At 42.6% G+C, this 22,303-nt stretch overlaps 1 protein-coding gene across 1 annotated transcript; it reads left to right on the forward strand.

Moving 5' to 3' along the window:
- The first annotated feature begins 1,361 nt into the window (after nt 1-1,361).
- Nucleotides 1,362-17,921, forward strand: LOC122784767 (TANK-binding kinase 1-binding protein 1-like). The gene is made up of 13 exons (XM_044050100.1): nt 1,362-1,464; nt 8,825-9,059; nt 9,156-9,287; nt 10,304-10,408; nt 10,524-10,674; nt 11,420-11,610; nt 13,461-13,525; nt 13,606-13,712; nt 14,125-14,315; nt 14,392-14,673; nt 15,613-15,693; nt 15,779-16,006; nt 17,115-17,921. The coding sequence occupies exons 2-13, from the start codon at nt 8,832-8,834 to the stop codon at nt 17,241-17,243; spliced, it is 1,890 nt and encodes a 629-aa protein (XP_043906035.1). The 5' UTR covers nt 1,362-1,464; nt 8,825-8,831; the 3' UTR covers nt 17,244-17,921.
- The last annotated feature ends 4,382 nt before the right edge of the window (nt 17,922-22,303 follow it).

Here is a 22,303-nt window from a genome sequence, read left to right on the forward strand (position 1 = left end):
ACACCTAATACTCACACGATGAGCAGAGGTGGACACTCGTCTTTCACTGAATCAAGTCCCTGCTAACTCTTGTATACTGCATGGGACGAGGACACTAGTGTAGTTATAATCATGTTATAATAGCCCTGTGTTACACGTCATTTACTCAAAACATGCACATCTGCAAACCATCTCACACTTGCATGAAGACAGGTCACCCTGGGGTCGTAACACCTCCCCCCTTAAAAAGAAAGGTTCCATACAATCAAAATGCTTGGGTTGCATATCGTCTTGGGTTGTACCTCCAAACAAGCTACAGAAGATCTGAGATCTGAACTACATTTAGCAGAATCCACGCCATTAGCTATATGAATGGCTACCACCATGAGGTAAATCATCACAAAAGACAGATTCAAGCTCATGTTTCAACACAAAACAGTAACGTGTGTGTGTCGCACATGAGTGAAACAGCCGCAAAACAAACGGGTCAAACCAAAGTTACGACCAAACCCCACTAAAAGTGAACTGCTACGAGCACAGCACAAAACTGGACACTGGTCGTCCACCAAAGTTCCCGAAATGTGTCAAACAGACTAAACTGGAAGGTCAACTCCACCACACGGAAATCCACGCATCTATGGAGAGACGTCACAATTACACAATAAATACAACAGTAACACACCAAGTGGACAAACATGGTCACTGTAGTCAACCACTGACCACACCCTCTAATGTTGCCACCTGAGCTGCAGCTGAGAAGTGACCCAACCAACATGGAGCGCCGTTACCACAAAACAAAGGTCACAAACCACCAGTTAAGTGAAGTATTTATTGTGATTAAATAAGATGAAGTGATCTGAATTATATTAGGAAAGAAAAAGTAAAGACTCCCAAGTGTCAGGATAAAGCTAAGCTCAGCTCAGCCTCTGAAGGTCAACTCTAAAAGAAATACTTTTGTAAAATAATTCTTCTGACCAAGAACAATAATATTATTATATAGAGTAGTTATTGTTTTAGTTTATATTATTAAAATCCTGTTTGTTCAGATTGGAAGTGGAAAATTCAGCTGTGTGAAAGTTTTGACTGAGAAATAAATCAGAGTCACTCTGCACAACAACCTTGTGTGTTATAGTCAGTTTACTCTTGTTTACCTGTTTATGAAGACAACAGCAACAATCCATCAAAGTTACATACTGCATCTTTAAAAATCTATGTATTTATGTATTCTTTATTCTTCATAATCATATTAGCACTTATTTTGTGTAAAAATGATATCACGCCTGTTACAGAACGAAGAGCCGTTTCCCCTCTAATGAAAATCATCACTCCCCCTCCCCTCTCCCCCCTCCCCTCCCCTCCTCTCTCTCTCTCACACACACACACACACACACGGCAGCATCCGCTGCTGATGTCAGACTCCAGTCATGTCGACCCTCCTCAGCACCATCAGCACCATCAGCACCATCATGGCTCCTCTACAGATGCGTAAGTGACGCGGTTTATCCTTCGTATGTGTCTCATTATAACCAACGTACATGTGGCTTGTGTGTGTGTGTGTGTGTGTGCGCGCGCGCGCGTGTACATGTGGCTGCTCACGGCAGCGAAATGATCAGTTCACCGCTGAAAAACACGTCTCAGTGTTTGTGTGCGCGGGTCAGTCTGAAGATGCAGTGGTTTTATCTGAGACCATGAACGAGGAGCGTTTATTATGAGAGCGGAATAACGCCACGCACACGGCCACGCACACAGGCAGGGACACAGGCAGAGACACACGCAGAGACACACGCAGAGACACAGCCACGCACACACGCACACACGACAGGGACACAGGCAGGGACACAGCCACAGGCAGAGACACAGGGACACACGCGACACAGCCAGGCAGGACACACACAGAGCAGAGACACAGGCACACACGCAGAGACACAGCACACAGGCCAGGCAGGGACACACACGACACTAGAGCACACAGACACAGCCACGCACACAGGCAGGGACACAGGCAGGGACACAGGCAGGACACAGGCAGAACAGGGGACACGAGACACAGCCACACACAGGCAGGGACACACAGAGACACAGACACAGAGACACAGCCACGGGCAGAGACACAGCCAGACATTGGCAGGGACACAGGGACACAGCCAGGGACACAGGCAGAGCACAGCCGCGACACAGGCACACACAGGCAGGACACAGGGACACAGGCACAGGGACACAGCAGGACACAGGCAGAGACACAGCCACGACACGCACAGGCAGGACACAGGCAGAGACACAGGGACACAGGCAGAGACACAGGGCACACACGGACACAGGCCACAGGACACAGGCAGAGAACACAGGGACACAGGACACAGCCAGCACAGGACACAGACACAGGACACAGGCAGAGACACAGCCACGCTAGGCAGAGACACAGATGACACACTGCACTCACACAGGCAGAGACACAGGCAGGGACACAGGCAGGGACACTGCACTGCGAATGTGACAAAGGGACAACAACCCGGGCTCCATAGTCTGGATGGGAACGCATGAATGTGCAGTTTTTTTACCCCGAGTGTAAGGCTGGATATGAGCGTGCATGCACGTGCAGTGTGTGTGTGTGTGTGTGTGTGTGTGTGTTTTATGCTACAATGGTGCCAGCGTGACAATGATAAATCCCTGTGTCACTTGTGACTATAGAGTTTGTATATACAGTATATATGAAGAAGAAAAACAAATACACAGAATCAGTGATGTACTTAAAACATTACAGGCACTGTAATTGCATGTCATTTACATATTTAAGTCTTGTAACATAGAAATAAGTTATGGACAAAATGATATAATTAGCTAATATAGCTTCATGCCAAACACTCTGTGTAACAAAGTTAAACAAACTTTAAGATCTGAGCTTTAAAAGGCCTGAAACAGTTGATCTGGTCTTGACTGACCTTTCATCTTCATCTTCCTCTTCCTCCCTGCTGCTGGTGGGTGCTTTTATCCAGGAGAGCGTGGAGCTGCCTGCTGTAGCTCCCTGTCTTTCCCTTTCTTATTCTCTCCTTTCTGATTACATTACAACAAGGCACAAGGCCACTTTATCTGCAGGCAATCAGAAATAATACATTTGTATTAATTGGGGCAATAATATCACACACTTTTATAGATGATCACGTCAGCATCGGCCACATACACTGTTAAAAAAAGGACACCCTTTGCCCTCTTGGTCTAGAGGGCAAAGGGCCGAGTGTCTACCGGTGCACACAGTGTCACATCTGTGAACAGCGAGATTTTGCCTTTTCTGTCAGTGTCGTGGGAAAGCTTGAAACTATCCAGTAGCCTCCTGCTAAGTGGTCTGTATTTATGTACCTCCATCATTCAAAGCTGCTCTACACGACAGTTAACACACCCGTTATTTCTTGTCACTCATCTTGTTTAACCCGTTCATATGCTGCCAGCACAGCCGTCAGCATATGAACAGCACAATCAGCCCCAAACCTCACTTTACCACTGAGCCACTGTCGCCCTGATTGAGATAATTAAGAACTACGCAGGATTTTTGACCCTAATTGAACGGCTTCAGATCCATTGTGATGGTTAAATGTCTTGTTGCATGAGTGAAACACGCTTCACGGCTCCACACACACACACACACATGGATCTGTTGAAAACAAATGCACATGCTGAGGAGAGAGGAAGTGAGGGTGGGAGGGGAGCGTCAGCGATAGTGAGGATAAAGCCATAGATGGATGTTTACAGCGGTGTCGTAGAAATCTGCACTCCCAAACTGTAGGGGGAGCTCTGTAGAGAAGAAGAGGCAGAGGCGAGTGAATGAACAACATGAACGAATGAAATAATGAATTCATAAAAGAAGACATTATAACCCGGCTTTAATTGCAGAATTATTTCAACTCATACAAACATTACATCCTTGACCTTTGATCCTTATGTCCCAAACAACTAATGGATTCATCAGGAAAGTGATGGACAAATAATCACATGTTGCATATTTGAAATCACATTTGTTTGAGTTTTTGTCTCAATGTGTAAAAACAGGCCAAAAATAGACACAGGTGTTTTTCCAACTCTGCCCTCTGGTGACAAAGATGCTGATTCACCGGCTTCCTACAACAGCACGAGTGAAATTACCGTAATAACCACACGTTGGCTTTGACGTGCAACTTCTCAGCTTTCAGAGGCCGTTGGAAGTTTTGACGATAGCACAAACCGTCGCGCAGAGTGCACGTACACAAACGTGTCGTCTGCGATGTGCTCGGTGTTAAAGGGTTAAGTTCCCAACCTTCAGTTTGGAAACTGTCCAGTTTATCCTTGTGCATTTTGCAACTCTACCGAGGGGTTGAGGGTTTTTCGGTGGGCTGTGGTCCCGGAAGTGATGTAACATCGTACCCAGGCACTGGTGTAAGCGCACGCTGGGAACAACGGTCATGTGATAAGACTTGTCAACAGCCAATGAAAAGCCAGCGCCGGCAACTATTCCCCAAGCTAGAAGTCAACAAGTTTTCACTACAATAGAGGATTTTGAGAGACAACAAGAGTATTTCGGGGAAAAGAGCACCTTAAGGTTTAGGGTTAGGCACGGACAAGAAGTGAGCCAAGATGTCCTGGTAAGACCATAAAGCAAGTAATAAAAATGTCACGGTCCCTCCGCTCAGTTCTCAAATTACATCTCATATGAGTCTTTATTATATACTGTATATAATCACAGTATATAATCACAGTGTTGTGTTTGTGGCGTCCTATTTCACGCACTGGTGAACAACTGGGTGAACAAACCACCACAGGGCAGACCAGTCACTGTCACTGGCAGTGGGAATAGTCTTAATCCGCTATTTGAGTTCATTCAGGTCCAAATAATCCAGGTATAAATGTAGTTTTACAGTAAATGGTCGTGTCTGTATTTACATAGAACTTTTCATCGCGATGACAACTCAAAGCTGCTTTTACAGCTGGATAAAGTCCAACAGTGTCACGAGCAGCTTCACATGGTGTTCACTGTAACAGTGTGTGTGTGTGGGAGGAGAGTAAAAGGTCACAGGATGTTTTACAACACTACAAAGTGTTTACTCAGCACCTGAACACAAACACACAAGTACAGTGAACAACACAACTCTGACATGAGAGAAATCACAGCTTTAGTTTCTGGGGCCTACTGCACCAAAGAGAAGAGAATTAAGATATCCAGGATATCTGAGCTTATGCTGCTAAATTCATCCTGGCTTAGTCCGTCGCACGAATGTCAAACCAGGATGATGAAGCCCGGTTTAACTTATCCTGATAAGTGCGCGTTCACGTCTCTTTAAAGGAGATTTACTGATGCAGAAATGGAGAAGACGAGCAGACGAGGACAAACATGAAGGACACTTTTCACTGCAGAGTGGACAACGTCCATATGATGATTTTTTTATTTTGCTCAAATAAGCTCTCGAAGTATTTGTGTTGGGCTACTGATACATTCAGAAACGACATTAAATTAAATTAAATTAAAGTTTATGAAACCTTCTATGACGAGGAGTGAATTACTTTCCGTTGCCTTGTGTTGTTTCTAAGTGCAATAGTTTATCATGATGAAAAAGCTTCAGAGCTAAAGTGATGGAATCAGTTTATGGAAGAATCTTCAAAGAAAAGCCAAAGAAACTAAACTAATTCAACATTCAGTCATTAAAGTATAATATTACATACAGACAGGACATGTTGTATGTGAGAGGCAGCTGTCTCAGCCTTATCTTCTATTTTAACTTGATCATATTTGTGTTTTCAGATAACAGAGGATCATTCTTTTTTCTGTTTGTGTGTGTTTGTATTTGCTGTGTTTGATGAATTAAATGGAAAGAAAGTTACTCTATGTCAAGAAAGTTACTCTACTGACAGTGTTGACTGTATATTATATATATAAATATATGTGTGTATATATATATATCTATATATATATATACATATATATGTACATGTTGTCTCAGGTTTGCTCACATCAGAGAGAAGAATTCAGTCCAACTTTCCTCACAATAAATGAACATGCAGCGTTTTCACATGTAGGAAATCATCACATGATCACATTAGTAGGACAGAAAGTCCTTCTGCTGACCTTGTTTCTATGTTCTCCCCCACTCTCTCTCTCTCTCTCTCTTCAGCCCACGCCACCCTCTCGCTCTCTCTCTCATTTCTCTGTGTGAAGCTGCACCAGGCTGCACAGACCTACATGCAGCAGTCAGTGCTGTGTTGTTGTAGAAGGTGAAACGAGAGGTTGCACACTGCTGCGCATTTCTTTTCTTTTTTTTTGTTAGTGATGGTGTGAATCTTTCAGAATCTCAAAAATGGATTCCATTTTATTTATGCTATTCATTTCCAATTCAAAATATTCCAAAAGATTTGGATCCAAAATTGAATCAGCTAATGTGAGGTCTTCTCTGCTCCAGAGTGGTTCTAGTCAGTATGTCCCTGTGGCACGTGGGCACCATGAGGGTTGTGTTTGGGCTGACAATATAGGTCCCAAGTGGGTTTCTGTGCAGTTTCAAGTGTTAGCCAACTTCAAGCACATGCCTACTTTGTAACCTTTCCAGGCTAACTGGGGTTTGAAGTGGCCAAATGATGTCAGTCCCATATGGATGGAGTAACGTGTTTGGTACGGTCACCATGGAAACCATGGACGGATCCATTTGGGAGCCATGTTGTCTGCCTGAATATAACTGTAATAACTGTATAACGGCCTGTGTTTGCAAGATTAGAGAGCTTTCATATGTGGAAATATTTGTTTCTAATATATGGAAAATATGTGGAGTGGCTCAGTGGTTAAGACCGGTGCCCTGTGTGCGAAAGACATCGTGGTTGCACGTTCGATTCCACCCCTGGCTGATTGTACTCGATTCCATTGTAAGTCACTTTGGATAAAAGCGTCTGCTAAATGACATGTAATATTTGTATTAAATGCTAGAACATAGGCTATTGTACTTGGTCTGAGGTCGTATCATTGGCTCACGTTACCTCAACATGATGTATAAAGTACTACAGACCAAGTACCAAGTACTTTAAGCACCACACTTACGTGGAAGTACTTAAGTATTACAAGTAGTTCAAATGTACTACTCAAGTTTGAATATCATATATGGTTTCAAATGTTTAGCCTAACATTATGATAGCCAGCTAGTTAACGTTAGCTAGCTGCTAAGTGTAGCTAGCGTTTACTGACAGCTCAAGCTTTGTGTTTCCTTTTATGTTGATAACTTCCCTTCATACGTTATACGTTATTTCACTATCTTTCGAGAGGCAGCGTAGGCATTTCATTCCATATGAACGGTCTTAATGAAACATAGAGTCTAAGCAGGGCCAGGCGTGGTCTCCTTCCTCAACACCACGATCACTCGGAGATGTTGAAGGCGGAGTTTCTGGTTCTTCTTCCATCTCGAAACTAACAGGCAACTGAAGTGTTCTCCATGCAGGCAGCAGCAGCGTGAACGGCGGAACAGAAGCGCGATGAAGCGAGAAACCATGCAGCACATGACAAACGTGTCAACGTCGTCGGAATTATGTAAAGAAAACAAAATACTCTCGTAAAGTACAGCATGTCAGTACAGTAGTGAAGTAGATTTTCATTCCTACATTGTTATACTTTAAGATTTGACTTGTGCTTTGGTCAAGGAACAACATTTGAATTCAGAAAAACGGTGAAACACAGATGACATCACATGCTGTAATGATGAGGCACAATCTACATAGGTTTTGTGTCTGGCCACCGTGGATTGTGGGTAATGCAGAGTGTTGGTTCATGAATAAATGAAACAACCATATGATAAAGACATATGGCCGGCTCTGATATGCCCTTGGCTGACACACAGTGTGTGTGTGTGTGTGTGTGTGTGTGTGTGTGTGTGTGTGTGTGTGTGTGTGTGTGTGTGTGTGTGTGTGTGTGTGTGTGTGTTAAAACCCACGTGAGTTGAGAAGAGGTGAGTGTTGAAATCTGAGAAATCATGCTTGTAGATGAGAGTCATAGAAGCAGTGTGTGGGCTGTGTGTCTGTGTGTGTGTGTGTGTCTGTGTGTGTGTGTGTGTGTGTGAGAGAGAGAAGAAGAGACATAAAACAAGAATAACGATAAACGAGTGAGAGAGCTACAGTAGTCAGGACTCACACCACGATAATAAAAGGAGCTGGTTTTCCATAGACTCTGAGGGGGGGGGGTAAATAAATGGGATGAATGGGAGGGTTGTGTCTGTCGTAAAAAATCTCTGACAAATCCAACATCAATGAACAATCCCGCTAGAGAGGGAGAAGCCGAGATAGAAAATCTACATAAGACCACACACAGTAGACCATTTTTACATGAATATAAGGCTAGAGCAGCTATGAGGCCATGAAAGAGTCACAGTGGAATCACAGGAAAAGGAGGTGGCGGCCAAAAGAGTGAGGAGTGACGCTGCGCGTGTCATCGCTGCTGTTTGGTGAGAAATAGAGTGTGAAAACTTTAGATCCAGATCACGCCGTGCAGACCAGGGTCCAAACACTAACACAGTCCACTGCTGATGATGCATTCAAGGAAACCCGTACATTCCATGACTTACTCAGACACTTCCACAGGCAGCTCATCATGTCCAGTAATAGACATAATAGTTGTTAGTTTTTTTATTATTAACGTAATAAATATTGTTATTGCAAAAGTTCTTGGAATATCATGACACTGATTCAGTTTTTCTTTCCTCGGGGGTATAATTGTCTGTGGTCACAGACTTTCTGGTTACTTAAACTAATGAATTTGTTGAAATAATAATCCTTTTTAATATTGATGTGCCACATCTCAACATGACGTCCTCTCAAATATGAACTCTCACCTGTGTCTTCTGCGTTCTTCCAGATAACTGATGATGGATCTGTTTGGCAGAGGAGAGCTGGGGCTGCTGGGAGGAGGGGAGGGCCTGAGAGATGACGTGGGCGTGTCTGGGATCAGCTGGTCAGCCAATCGGCTGCCGGACAACATGTATCCGTCATCGGGATTGGCCCTGGCCGCGGCCTATCATGACATTAAGACCCGACTGGCCAGTCTGGAGAGAGAGAACAGCAGCATCAAGAGGAAACTCAAACACTATGAGGTCAAGGAGGAGCCAAGCACACACACACACACACACACACACACACACACACACACACACACACATATCAAATAAATGATTTCTCTTCTCTTTCAGTTTCCCATGATCAGTGAATTCGGCGAGGAGAGGATAGTGTGTTGCTCCTGTGAGCCGATAACCAAGGACACCAGTGTCATCCAATCAGAGACCACCAACCTACAACAGAGGATCAACTCCCTCACGCAGGAGGTACACAGTCAGATTATCACTGCAGCTGCTGGTAACAGTGGATAAGGTCAAAGGTCAAGGTGAATGCAAAAGAAAAGAGTTTTCAGCCACTTCACAAAAGGCTCATCTGAAAAAACTTCCACTTTTTATACGCAAGTCTCACCTGAGAAAATGTTGAGCTCTCTCAGTGACATCATCATCATCATCATCATCGACGCTCACACAACACGACGCAGATTCATCATCATCCTCCTCTTCCTCACCTGTACTTCACACACTGACGTTAGATTAAGATGGAGCCAGAGATAAGATGACTCTAACTCAGGGGTGTCAAACGTACGGCCCGCAGGCCAGAACCGGCCCACCAGGTCCAATCCGGCCCGCAAGAAGAATTTGTGTGTACTATTGAAAGAATGCTGCGGCCCAGAGTTAGCATTAGTCACTAAGTAGAGGGGTAAATATAAGAGAAATAAACAATCACAAGTGAAGCATAACAGGATTCACAACATGTAAAACAAAGGGCAAACATCAGCGTTCTTGTTGTTTATAGGTTATTATGCTATTATTTTAGTGGTCCGGCCCACTTGACATCAGACTGCTCTAATTATTATTTCATTTTTTAACTCCACTCTGATCACATACCCTGGTATATACAGTGGAACAGTATTTCTGATGCTCACGTACCACAGTCTGGTAAATAAGACATGTCTTCATCATAAAGACATAGAGACATAAAGACAAACACAGGAGGAAGATGATGAAGACACCATCAGAGCTGAGACTGGGACATCGTCGTTACATGAGAACAGTGGTGTTCTGAGGCGTTTCTGTTTCAAGGTTCCCAGAATGCTGGTTCCATGTGGATGAAAATCAATCCATGTGGGACCTGCAGAATCTGCCCACTTCAGGGCTTGAAGTGGGCAGACCCACTTGGGACCCATATTGTTCACCTGATTATAAACCTTACGGGGCCAACGTGGACATGCTGGCTGGGTTTATGGTGACATCTGTGTGTTGTTCTCGTTTCACCGTCTCAGCTCCAGAAAAGTAAAGAGAGAGAGGAGAGGCTGGAGGAAGTCATCCAGGCGTACGAGAAGATTCACCTGGAGAAAAGCAACGTCCAGAGAGACCTGGACAAGATGGTGAACACACACACACACACACACACAATCACAATCTGTTGTAAGAATATAATGTATTTGTGCCACAGAGTATTTTGGGTAAAGTTTTTTGTATGTGTATGTGTGTGTGTGGCAGACGACTCTAGTTGAGCAGCACATGGAGAGGATCTGCGGTTTGGAGTCTGCTCTCAGACAGAGAGAGAGTTCTCTTCAGAAACTTCGAGCTCAACTACGTAACAAAGACGCGCATCAGTCCCAAATCCACGCCAGCCTGGATGTACCCAGAGGTACGGTCTGTTTGGATCAAAGTCGCATTAGTGTAACACGTGTAGTTTTGCCGTCTGCGTTGTGAAGAAGAATTCGTCGTACGATGAATATCTTTTGGAGGTAGTCTCCGTTTATTTCTGACACAAGGCAAGTTTAAGAACACTCCATCAGCATGTGAGACACAGGGAAACGTGCCCTCTACAAAATACACAGCGTGTCAAATTCAGCACGACAACCTCCATATATGCATGATGACAATGATAAACAATACAGGAATCACACAAGCGCACATCACGTACCTCTCCCACAACATGGGAGGTGAGGGCAGACACACCCTTAAATACCAGGTGGGCTCCCCAAAAGTGAACGTAGGGGACAGAAAATCATAAAATGACAACTTAACCTCCCGTGTCACGGTAAAATATAAAAATAAAAACTTATAACATATATTTTGAGGCAAAATAAAATAAATATCAGGTATTTCATAAATTGCAGTAGCTTACAAATATACTGTAGTAACTGACCCTGTTACACTGGCATACGAGAGTAATACACATACTTACTGACTGTGGCCCCCTGGTGGGCAGTTTTGGTACAGTTTGACCTGAACAGATCATTTAAAATAAGTAAATAAATAATACATCTGCAGTCACTAGATACAAGTCACTGATAGCTAGCTGGCCAATTAAGCTAATGTTTTGATGAGTTGGAATCACAATATCTGGTTAAGTTTTGACTGAACTTAGCTGTGACTGTTTTTGTCAGAGGGCAGAGGGTCACTGCAGAGCTCACGCAGTCTGGACGCTCTGTCAGACCTGAAGCTGCAGCGACTGGAGGCCGAGCTGGAGGGAGCGCGACACCAGGCCGACGGAGCCTGTCAGAGGGAGAAGGAGCTGAGGGCGGAGCTTCAGAGGCTGCAACAGGAAGTAGCTCAACTGCAGCAAGCACAGAGACAGGTGAGTCTGAGACTTGAAAATATACAAATATTCACTGCGATGCAAAAAGACTTAGGTTTAAGTACTTTCACAATTATCCAACTCGGACCAACTTCACGTACCCCAAGTTACGGTTCCAAGATGGCTGCCACCACAGTTACCTTTAATGGCACTTCTATCGTATTTCTTTCACGTTGAATCAGTCGCACATGTTGCTACGCTGTTTGTGCCGAGCTTTGTTTTCGACTGGTATTGCTAACCATGGCTAGCCGAATTCCGACGTAAATGGAATGCAGCATTAGCCCTCTGGTCAAAGCTCCGCCCCCAAAAAACACAGAAAGTTGTCCGTATTTGTGCACATGTTTTGAAACGTTTACAGATACAAATCAACTGAGGGTAGAGTACGGATGGAAGGCTCTATGTCTGTTTACATTAAACCTAGTGTTTTCATACAGGTGCATGAGCTGCTTGGTGGTCAGTTAAAAACAAACATGTGCCAGTGACAGAACAACATACCATGACAAATGTTATGTATGCATCATGCATTACTTCAAAACTCCAGGAGAAGGCACATTTAGGACTAAGAGCTTAAACAGGTCATGAATGCATAGGTCAAAGTATTTATGAACTCCATAAACTGCACCATTTCAATGCAGCATGTCTTTCTGTTTATTTTACTTGAAGGCTGTACACGGTCAAATGATCAGAAAATGTTTCAGGTTCCCCAAAATAGACATGAGTCTGATTTCATCCTCTCAGAGAAACATTAGAGAAGCTTTAAACATCCTACTGCAGATGTCCAGGTGTCTTCCCCCGACATATATCGGCGTATTTCCACTGGGTCTACTCGCCTCGCCACAGTTTAAGTAGCGTTTCCACTAGCATAGTACATGGTACCAGGTACTATTTGTAGTACCAGCTCAGGCGAGGTTACAAAAGCGTGCTGAGTAGGTAACTATGTGATGATTGGTCAGACTGCCGAATACCACATATATGTGACCTTGGTTATAATTCTCTAAACTTCGAGGAGACAGGTTTGATGACTTGTTTATTTCTGCAACATGAGACAAATACACAACCAGTGTGTAGTTAATGAGTCGTGAAGTCTGTTCCCACTCGAACCACAGCGTAACATCACTGCTTGTGACTGCAGTGATTGTATAGTGGCGTCATTTACTTACTTACTTAAAACATACTTACTTAAAACATACTTATATATGAAAACATAAAATATCTTAATGATCTGTAATACATGCTATTATTTGTACTGACAGTTCAAATGACATTACATGGTTAATCTGAGATTAAGCATTGACATATTAATAACACACGACACTATAGTACAGATCAGATAACATACCTGTAACATGGGACACGTACACAACCAGTGTGCGGTTAATAAGTCGTCAAGTTCCGTGTTAGTACATCCTCACCACGCGCTGTTCGCAGCTAGCTTAACACTTCGCACGTTACGGCAACAATCCGTCGTAAAGCAATAAAACTATGGGTTTTACAAGCGTTTCATTAACAAACATATTAAACAGTAAATGTTGAAAGAGTTTACACATGATATGAAACGTGGTTTGTATTTACAACTGCGAACAGGACGGCAACTTACACACAGCGTAACATTTCAAAATGCGCAGCATTAAGTGTAACACTAACTTCCGCTGTGGACTTTCAAAATAAAATACACATTAAAGAAAGATTAAGAAGAATTTAACCATGAAAACCAAGTCATTATTTACACGGTTACATATAGATAACATAAAATATGTCTGTTGAAAATTTAAACAAAGCAGAACCATGTGTCGAATATTAAATAAGAATGTCTTGGCACTAACGCAGCTGTGTGTTTGTCCCCATGTCAGTCAGAGGAGTTGTCCCACTGTGAACACTGTGACGTAGAATGGATAAAGAAAGCTGGGGATGAACAGTAAGTTTGAATTCAAGGAGTTTGTTTAGAACATTTATTCACTCTGTTCATTCATTCACTCTCTTGTTGTTGTGTCGCAGGGTGAACCTAGCGTTAGCCTACACTGAGCTAACAGAAGAGTTGAGTCGGGTTCGCGGTCTGACGGCAAAACAAAGTGAACTTCTACGACACGTGTCACAGGAGACGGGTACGTCGACCGCACACGATTTCCAGCACGATCGTGAGAACACTCGCAGACACGCGACCGCCGCTCGACCGACAGTCTGCAGAGAGAGTGAAGTCTTCAAAGAGTCCGCGAGCTCCCTGACACCATCACACTTAAGTGTGGAGAACTCGGGAATGCAAACGATCTCTTGCTAGCCTTTGTTAGCTCCACAGGCTATTCTGTGCACTCAGATATTGTAGCAACATGTTTATGGATAAAAATATGAACCAGAGCAACGTGTACGAGAAAAGTGTGGTTAAGGGTAACATAGTATTTTCAGTTAGTTAGAACTTGAAGTTGCTCCACGTGTCCGAGTTAAAATCCTGACGTCAGGGGGCGTTCCCTCTTCAGGAACGCCTGTGACCTCGGACCTCTCTTTCTGTCTCACTTTCAGTCTCTCGTCAACCTCCGAGTCCTCAGCTACTCTCCCCCACCTCCCCCCAGCGTTCTTCACTCTCGCCTGACAGGCTGCTTCCCAGCCCCTCCCCTCCTCTGTCCCTGTGCGACGGCCCCGCCTCCTACTCTCATCAACCAACCAGCAGCCGCCTACGAGCGAAGTTCCAGGGTCGTCGTAGTTACTCGGAGGTAAAATATTCTCCACTGACACAGATTACTGTGCAGAGTTGTCATGTGAACGTTCTTGACCGTCTCCACCTCGCAGGTATCTGACCCATCAGCCATTCAGAGGCCCTCCGCTCGCCTGCTGAGGGACCCAGTGTCCACCCTCCCCAAGTCCAGACCCCTCCTGGGCGAGTCGCAGGTTTATGGTCAAAGCAAACCTCAGCTCCGGACCTCTTTGGTGGGCCTGGTCAGACCGGCCTCAGCCCATGGAGCTGGAGGAGAGAGAGGGGGAGGAGGAGCTGCGGAGAGAGGAGGTGGCAGCAGTTTGAGCAGCAGTCCTCGTCACTGCGCTCTGGACCTGGGCTTTCCACTCGCTGCTGAGGTGAGACACGGTTTTCAGAGCCACTCTCACCTGACATAGGGCAAAGGTCAGGGGAACATCACGGACAAACAACATTCACACCTATGGTCAATTCAGAGTGTCCATTTAACCTAATCTGCTTTTTCTGGGCTGGAGGTGATGATGATGATGATGATGATGGTCATCATCACCATCATCATCCTCTGCAGACTCACAGACACAGATCTTGTTGAAATCCTTCTTCATCTCTCATCATTACCTTTCATGTCACCTCACGTGTGAGTTGTTTCGTTGGCAAGTGGAAAGACAAACATATTGAATGTCGTTCTCGAGAAGGACCGACCGTGTCAGGGGGCGGCGACATCTGCAGGCTTCCTGTGCAGTCAGCTGATATCCAAGCCAAGACTTCACTGTACGATGTTTACAGTGTGGAGAGCGACGTGCACCAGCAACGTGCACCAGCAACGTGCACCAGCAACGTGCACCAGCAACAGCACATGAATTGAAATAAATTTAGAGGTCGATCGATATCAGTTTTCATGGTCGATATCGATGATCGACTGATTATTACTAGTTAGATATGCACTTAGAATAAATCTTATTTTAGTTAGGACTTCAACTTTTTCATGAAATTTAAATAAAGTAAATGAACCAATGAAATGAAATGAAACAATGAGGAAACTTTCCTCAAAACCTGGACTTGTCCTATAAGATAAGTGTTTGATCCAAAATGGCTGTTGGGTTTAGCGATAAGTCCAGTAGACTTTAGTGTAGATCTTATCTCCACGAGTTTGTAGTTACTCAATAATATCAGTGATCGTTCAAATGAAATGCCAGGCTGGTTTTCCACTAACAGACAGCAGGGGGCGTGTCGACATTTAACCGTCACAATAACTCCTGCGTTGTTTAAAGCAATTAAAAGTGAACTTGTTGCTCTCCACTTCCTCTTTCCTCATCCAGGTGCACCACTTCTGTCGCCTTGACAACCCGCCTGAGCCCGCCCCACTGGTGACACCGCCTCAGTCCTCTGATGATGAAGAGGTGATGAAGAACGATGAGCGTGGCTCAGCCTGTGGCTTTAAAGCCGAGCTCGAGTGTCAAGTGTGTGTTTTGTGTACCGCTGCAGGACGTGTGTGTGTACCTGTCGCCGGCTGCCAGCCCACCTCGGACTCTGGGTGCGATCGGGATCGTCGCCTCGTCGCCCAGGGAGCAGCCCCTTCACCCCTCGTTCCCGTCGCCAAGGAAACAGCCCCATCATCCCTCCTTCTCTGCCCCTGAGGGTCCTGCCGCCCTCTCCTGCCATCTGCCTTCCTACATGAACACAGAGCACGCTCAGTCATGGCCCTCCATTAATGTGAGTACAGAACATTCAGGATAATAAAAGATATAAAACTGCCGACCTGCCACTTTATTAGGTACACAGCAGGGGAGGGAATTAGTGGGGGCTCGGGGCAAAATGCCCTTGAAATATCTTGACATTTGCATTAAATTGACATCACTTCAGTTCATTTCAGTATAGATTTAGAAGATGTTTCTGTTTGTTTTTAAAGCAAATAAATGGTCTCGCTCCACTGAAACCTGGCAGAGAGTTTGACCTCATGTGAAAATCACAGGGTCAACGTCTACTACAGGCCCCATGATCACAGAAATGCCCCTGATGTGCACGCCATCACTGATCTGGTTACTTTTACTACTCGTACGCTTCTGCTATTTTACTATGGAGTAAGTGTAAGTGTATGTATAGAGCCTCAGTCACTTATAGGCGGACCGCGGTGGGAATCTGGACCCAGACGTCGACCTGTCTTATCATGAAACCCCACATTTGACAGAGCATTTGTATTTTAAGTGGCACAGTTTTTCCAGCCTTTACGGCAACACAGGTCCAGGAAATGCAGACCAGACTGTGTCGACATTATAAGCATTATAGCAGCATTATACACATGTGAAAGTATTACTTAAGGTCACTCTGAATCACAGCGACTAAATCAAGAGTCGCCCGACTACCAAACTAGAGCTGAACACAGATTTTGGTTAGCATTTGTTTTAATGGTTTTAACCGTGTAGCTACCTATGTGACGTCATCATACAACGATGGTTAATGATGATGGATTCAGATAAGGCTGACGGAGGTTTGACACAGACTCTGACCGCCTGGTGCCAAACTGAACGCTTCGTCAAGCGTCTCCATGCTGGAACATTTGCAGACATAACAGAATATTTACAGGATTACTATAACCTGGGATGATTTTTCCAGACCTTACTAATCACAGGGTATCTCACGATACGATACCAATAATATCACGATACAGCGGTTCTGTGATAATCTATATATTACAAGACAATCCTATAGCGATACATCCCGATATGTGTCTAACTGAAGAAAACAACGCGTCTGTGAAAAGTTTATTCACAACATCGAGAGCAAAGTGCATGAAGTCTTCGTATTTTCCCTCTGTCTGCAGTTATGGATGGAGTCGGAGGAGAGCGCCGTTCGCAGCTGCCCCTTGTGTCAGCTCACCTTCCCGACCGGTTACCCCGACGACGCTCTCATCAAACACATCGACTCGCACTTGGAAAACAGCAAAATCTGACTTTTAAGGATACCTTTTTTTTTTTTTACACCCATTTCTCATGGATCATATTGGATCAGATTGGACATGGTCAGGTGACTTTCAGTGGAACTTGCCCCGCCTTCCACATCAGATAGTGTTTTTCTACACTCCAGGGCTCAAGCATCTGTCACTGAGTGTGTTTTTTGTTCACCGAGGACACGCCTATCCCAAAAGTACCACGTCAACACGTCTGCATCAAATACTCTCCGTTCAGAAGCGTTTGTACATACGGTGGATTGATGAAGAAAGAGCAGCTGTAATAAAGACAGTAGTTCTGCATGGTGTTAGAGCAGCTGAGGTGGCAGAGGAAGAAACGCTGACCCAGCATGCATCAGTGCACCTGGATGTTGATTAAAACATTCTAAAAACATATAGATTTTCTGAAGAGTTTAACACCCACAATGATCTCTGGACTATTCTGAGGTGGAGTCATATTAGTTATTAGTTGTTATTAGTAGTATGGATAAGATGAGAAAGTATAAGTACATATTTATGGTCTACAACAGTCTGATTGCTGCTTTCCAAATATATGTGACATGCCGTAGAAGAAGTTATAGTCTACTTCAATGAGACATCAGGACACAGGACAATGGCTGATTGTCAAGGAAAACAGGTAAAACAGATAAAACGGATAAAACGGATAAAACAGATAAAACAAATAAAACGGATAAAACGGATAAAACAGATAAAACAGATAAAACAAATAAAACGGATAAAACAAATCAAACAGATAAAACAGATTAAAATGGGCTCATTATTCATTAAGAAAAGGTCTGACCAGGAAAAAGCATGTGCTGCCATCTTCTGGTGTGGTCATGAAAGTGCCTTCAGAAAACAGCATTTTTTATTTTAAAACAGCAAAAAAACAGAAGGAATTATTATTAGTATTAGTAGTACTAATAGTAATATTATTATGATTATTATTATCATAATGATGATGATAATACTACTACTACTAATCATAATAATAATACTGCTGTCTTATAATTGTGGCGTTAGTATTATATGATTATGAGTTCATATTCCACAATTAAAAATTCACATTTTATGATTATCAAACAGCAGTTATTATTTCACATGGATATATATATATATACATATATATGTATATATATATGTATATATATATGTACATATATATGTACACATATACAGATATATAATAAAATCTAAATGAATGTCAACATAATTTCTCAGTTAAACTTAACTCATTTTTTTCCATATTTATTATAGAATTTCTTAGTTAAGAATAGATTTGTTTTCTCTGATGATGAGAAACATTCAAATGTGCTTATTACACATATTGTATCTTATAACTTTTTTAAATTGTGTGATAGATTTTTTTTTCTGTATTTCCTACGAACTTGACTTATGCTTATGATTCTATTTAATTGTACATTTTAAATGTTTGTCACACGACCATAAAAGAAATGTTCCCGTCATGATGAGGGAGATTTTGCAAGTATTTATCATTTATTAGATCATTCTGACTCTATAAGGTCTAGGGTTGGGTGTTTTTCATAATTACTCATCACCTTTAAAAGGAATACTTCACAGATTAGCGTTTAGCTTTGCATTACTAGAATAGGGGAAGTGTTTTTGAAAAATTGGGCTTCCCAACCTCAGTTTCCCCTGAGTTGAGAAATATATTCATTCTTTTCTTTGTTACGTTCAGAGCCCTGGAGTTTATTCTTAAAATGTGCATGTGACCTCCAGGGCTCCGTAGTTCCCCGTTGTTTTCAACAGACTGAGTTTTAAAAAGAAAACGTATCTGTCATGTTACAGATGGTCTCACTGAAGAAAGAGGAGATCGGAATTGTTCACAAGTTCGGCCACGTTTGTCTGTTTTGATTCAACAAAGCGTTTGGATCTGGAAATCGTATTTTGAAAGGGTGTCACGTCAGATTAAATAGCCAGATATACATGTTGCCTGTTGTTTACAGTTGCTATGACAACAAGTGAACGCTGACGGTGGCATATTAGGTCAATCGCCGGATCAATGAACACCCCTAAAATGACAACACAAGTTGTGATATAAAGTTTAAGAAAATAAATGTGTAGATCCTTTCGGAGTTATGCTAGCTTAAATGGCAGTTGTTTCCACAATAGGGCTGCGTGCAACTTATTATCTCTTGTTATAAAGCGTGCATGTGTGAGTTATAAAGTGTTCATGTGCGAGTTATAAAGTGTGCATGTGTGAGTTATAAAGCGTTCATGTGCGAGTTATAAAGTGTGCATGTAAGTTATGTTATAAAGCTGCGTGCTAAAGCGTTATAAAAGTGTGCATGTAGTTAATGCATGTTATAAAGCGTGCATGTGAGTTATAGAGTTATAAGCGTGCGAGTTATAAAGTGCGAGTTATGTTATGCATGTTATAAAGCCATGCGAGTTATAAAATCATAATGCGAGTTATAAAAAAAGCGAATGCGCGAGTTATAAAAATATGTGCGAGTTATAAAGGCATGTGCGAGTTATAAAGTGCGCGAAGTTATTATAAGAAATGTGCGTGCATGTGAGTTATAAAAAGTTATAAAGCGTATGTGCGAAGTTATAAAGCATGCATGTGCTGTGTTATAAAATAAATGCGCAAGTTATAAAAGAAAGTTATAAAGTGTGCTAATTGAGCGTGAGTTATAAAGCATGTGAGTTATAAAGTGTGCATGTGTTAGTTATAAAGTTAAATGCAGTTATAAAAGCGAAGTTATAAAGTGTGTGAGTTAGAAAGCGCGCATGTGCGAGTTATAAAGCATGCGAGTTAGAAAGTGTGCATGTGCGAGTTATAAAGCGTGCAAGTTATAAAGCGTGCGAGTTATAAAGCATGCATGTCCGAGTTATAAAGTGTGTGAGTTAGAAAGCGCAAGTTCCGCACTTTTTGGAGCCACTCGTCGGGGGACGGGACCTCATTCCCAGAATGTAAACAGTGTCCGCCATCTTTGCTAACAGTTGCAGGACCAAGCATGCTAACAGGACCAAGCATGTGACAAAGAAAAGAATGAAGATATTTCTCATCTCTGAGGTTGAGAAGCACAATCTTTCAAAAACATTTTCCCCTATTCTAGTAACACAAAGCTAAATGCTAACCGGTGAAGTATTCCTTTAATCAGTGAGTAAGGATTTCACTGTCAGCAGCTTTATACTATAATGTCACGTCCTTTTGAGAGACTGCGTGAGCCACAGTTAAAGGCATAGTCCACATGTCCAGGAGTGAGGGTGTTAGCATAGAGCATATGTGAAAAGAGGAAGCTAATCAGGAAGTAAGACAATATTGAACAGCCACTAGTTGTTTCTGTTTGCAAAGGAAAATAAGTGGATTTATAACGTCAGCAAACACTTTCCTGAGGAGCTAATGGACTCAAGCGCTAGTTTCAGGCCTTGTTCAATAGACCATGATGTCACTTCTGTGTATCGTGTTTCCATTCAGAGGACAATGAATGATAGAGCATGACATAGGATGTACGTGTGATTAAAGAAGCTTCGCTGCAGGTGAATTTAAGTGTTGACGGTGCTGCACACTAGTGTCCACTGTTCCACTGTGAAAAGAGGCAGAAACAAAGTCTACATGCTGATATTTTCAGTATCTGTCGACTGATATTTTGCTGATTTTCAAAGGATTTTCTAAATCTGAACCTCTGAAAAAACACTGAGAGAACGTAACTGAACATTCCCTCAGTTTTCGCCCTTTAAAGCAAACAAGCCACTGAATCGTGTCTCTTTTTTCCCAAACACGCAGCATGCTGGAAACTGTCTACTGCCATGGTTCTCAAACTGTGGTATGTGTACCACCAGTGGTACGTGAGCATCCTCTGGTGGTACTTGGAGGAAAATCAGAAATCGTGTTCTGCTGTAGATACCAGGGTATGTGATCGGAGTGGAGCTAGGGATTTGGATTTGGAGTTTGTAGATAATGAAAAAAAAAGTTTAAAAAGTCATAATAATTAAAGTAACCTTATCGCTCACTCTATATTAATCTCATTTTCACTCAGGTGGTACTTGGTATAAAAAGTTTGAGAACCACTGTATTAACACAAAAAAAGAATCATCATGTTTTATTCCCACAAGTGTAAGAAAGTACCAGAGCATAAATGTGTGATTTAACAGACTGAATCTGATGATTTCATTGCAATGAGAATAATTTGACATTTGACCTCACTGTACTTCTGTGTATTTGTGTAAATGAAGCGGTAAGAGATGACATTTTTACTCTGGAAACATTCCACACGCTATACTTCCGAGCTCCGATGTAAATAGAACACGGCCTTACAGTATGTTTTGATTCTTCAATGTTATTGAAAGCCACACAACACACACACACACACACACTGGGAGTGAACCACAGGGATTCAGTGACTCCAGGTCAGCTGATCTCAGCCATTTATACAATAATATATATATAATATAATATAATATAATGACGTATAAGAGACAAAGTGCTGATCAGAGCAAAGTGACAACAGCTACAGGCTGGAGAAAAAACATACAAACAAAATAATGATAACAATAACATTACAATTCAAAGAAAATAAGGAAAGAGTTTTCATTAAAAGGTAAAGTTTCAGAGAGTAATAGATTGTAAAGTCATTATCGGCTGACACACACACACACACGCACACATTTGATGTGGATATCTAATAATACATGTGATAAGTCCACATCAGTCCACATTGTGCAGATAATATCGAGCATTCCTACTTTGAGAAGTCACTTTTTCAAATCCTCATCTTTCTAAAATGTCCGTTTAAGACGAGCTACCATTTAAAGATGGCAACACTGACCTCTGACCTCTGCAGTGTGCACTCGACAGTCTGAGGGGAATATCACGGTATTTGCATCACTGCTGTTATAACTGCCTGACATGAGAATTAAAGGGCTGCTTCATTAGCTTGTTCCTTTTAACTGCATCACATGACCTTTACAACGCTGTAGCTTAAAGGCTTTTTTTTTTTATTTTCCGTCACGGATCGTCTGCAATTTCAAGGTCAACAATAAACTTTCATGTTGTTTTGAAATAATGTGTCTGAAAGTTTTTTTTCTGCTTCAGT

This window comes from Solea senegalensis, linkage group LG19 (genome assembly GCF_019176455.1).
Source record: "Solea senegalensis isolate Sse05_10M linkage group LG19, IFAPA_SoseM_1, whole genome shotgun sequence".
Classification (NCBI taxonomy): domain Eukaryota; kingdom Metazoa; phylum Chordata; class Actinopteri; order Pleuronectiformes; family Soleidae; genus Solea; species Solea senegalensis.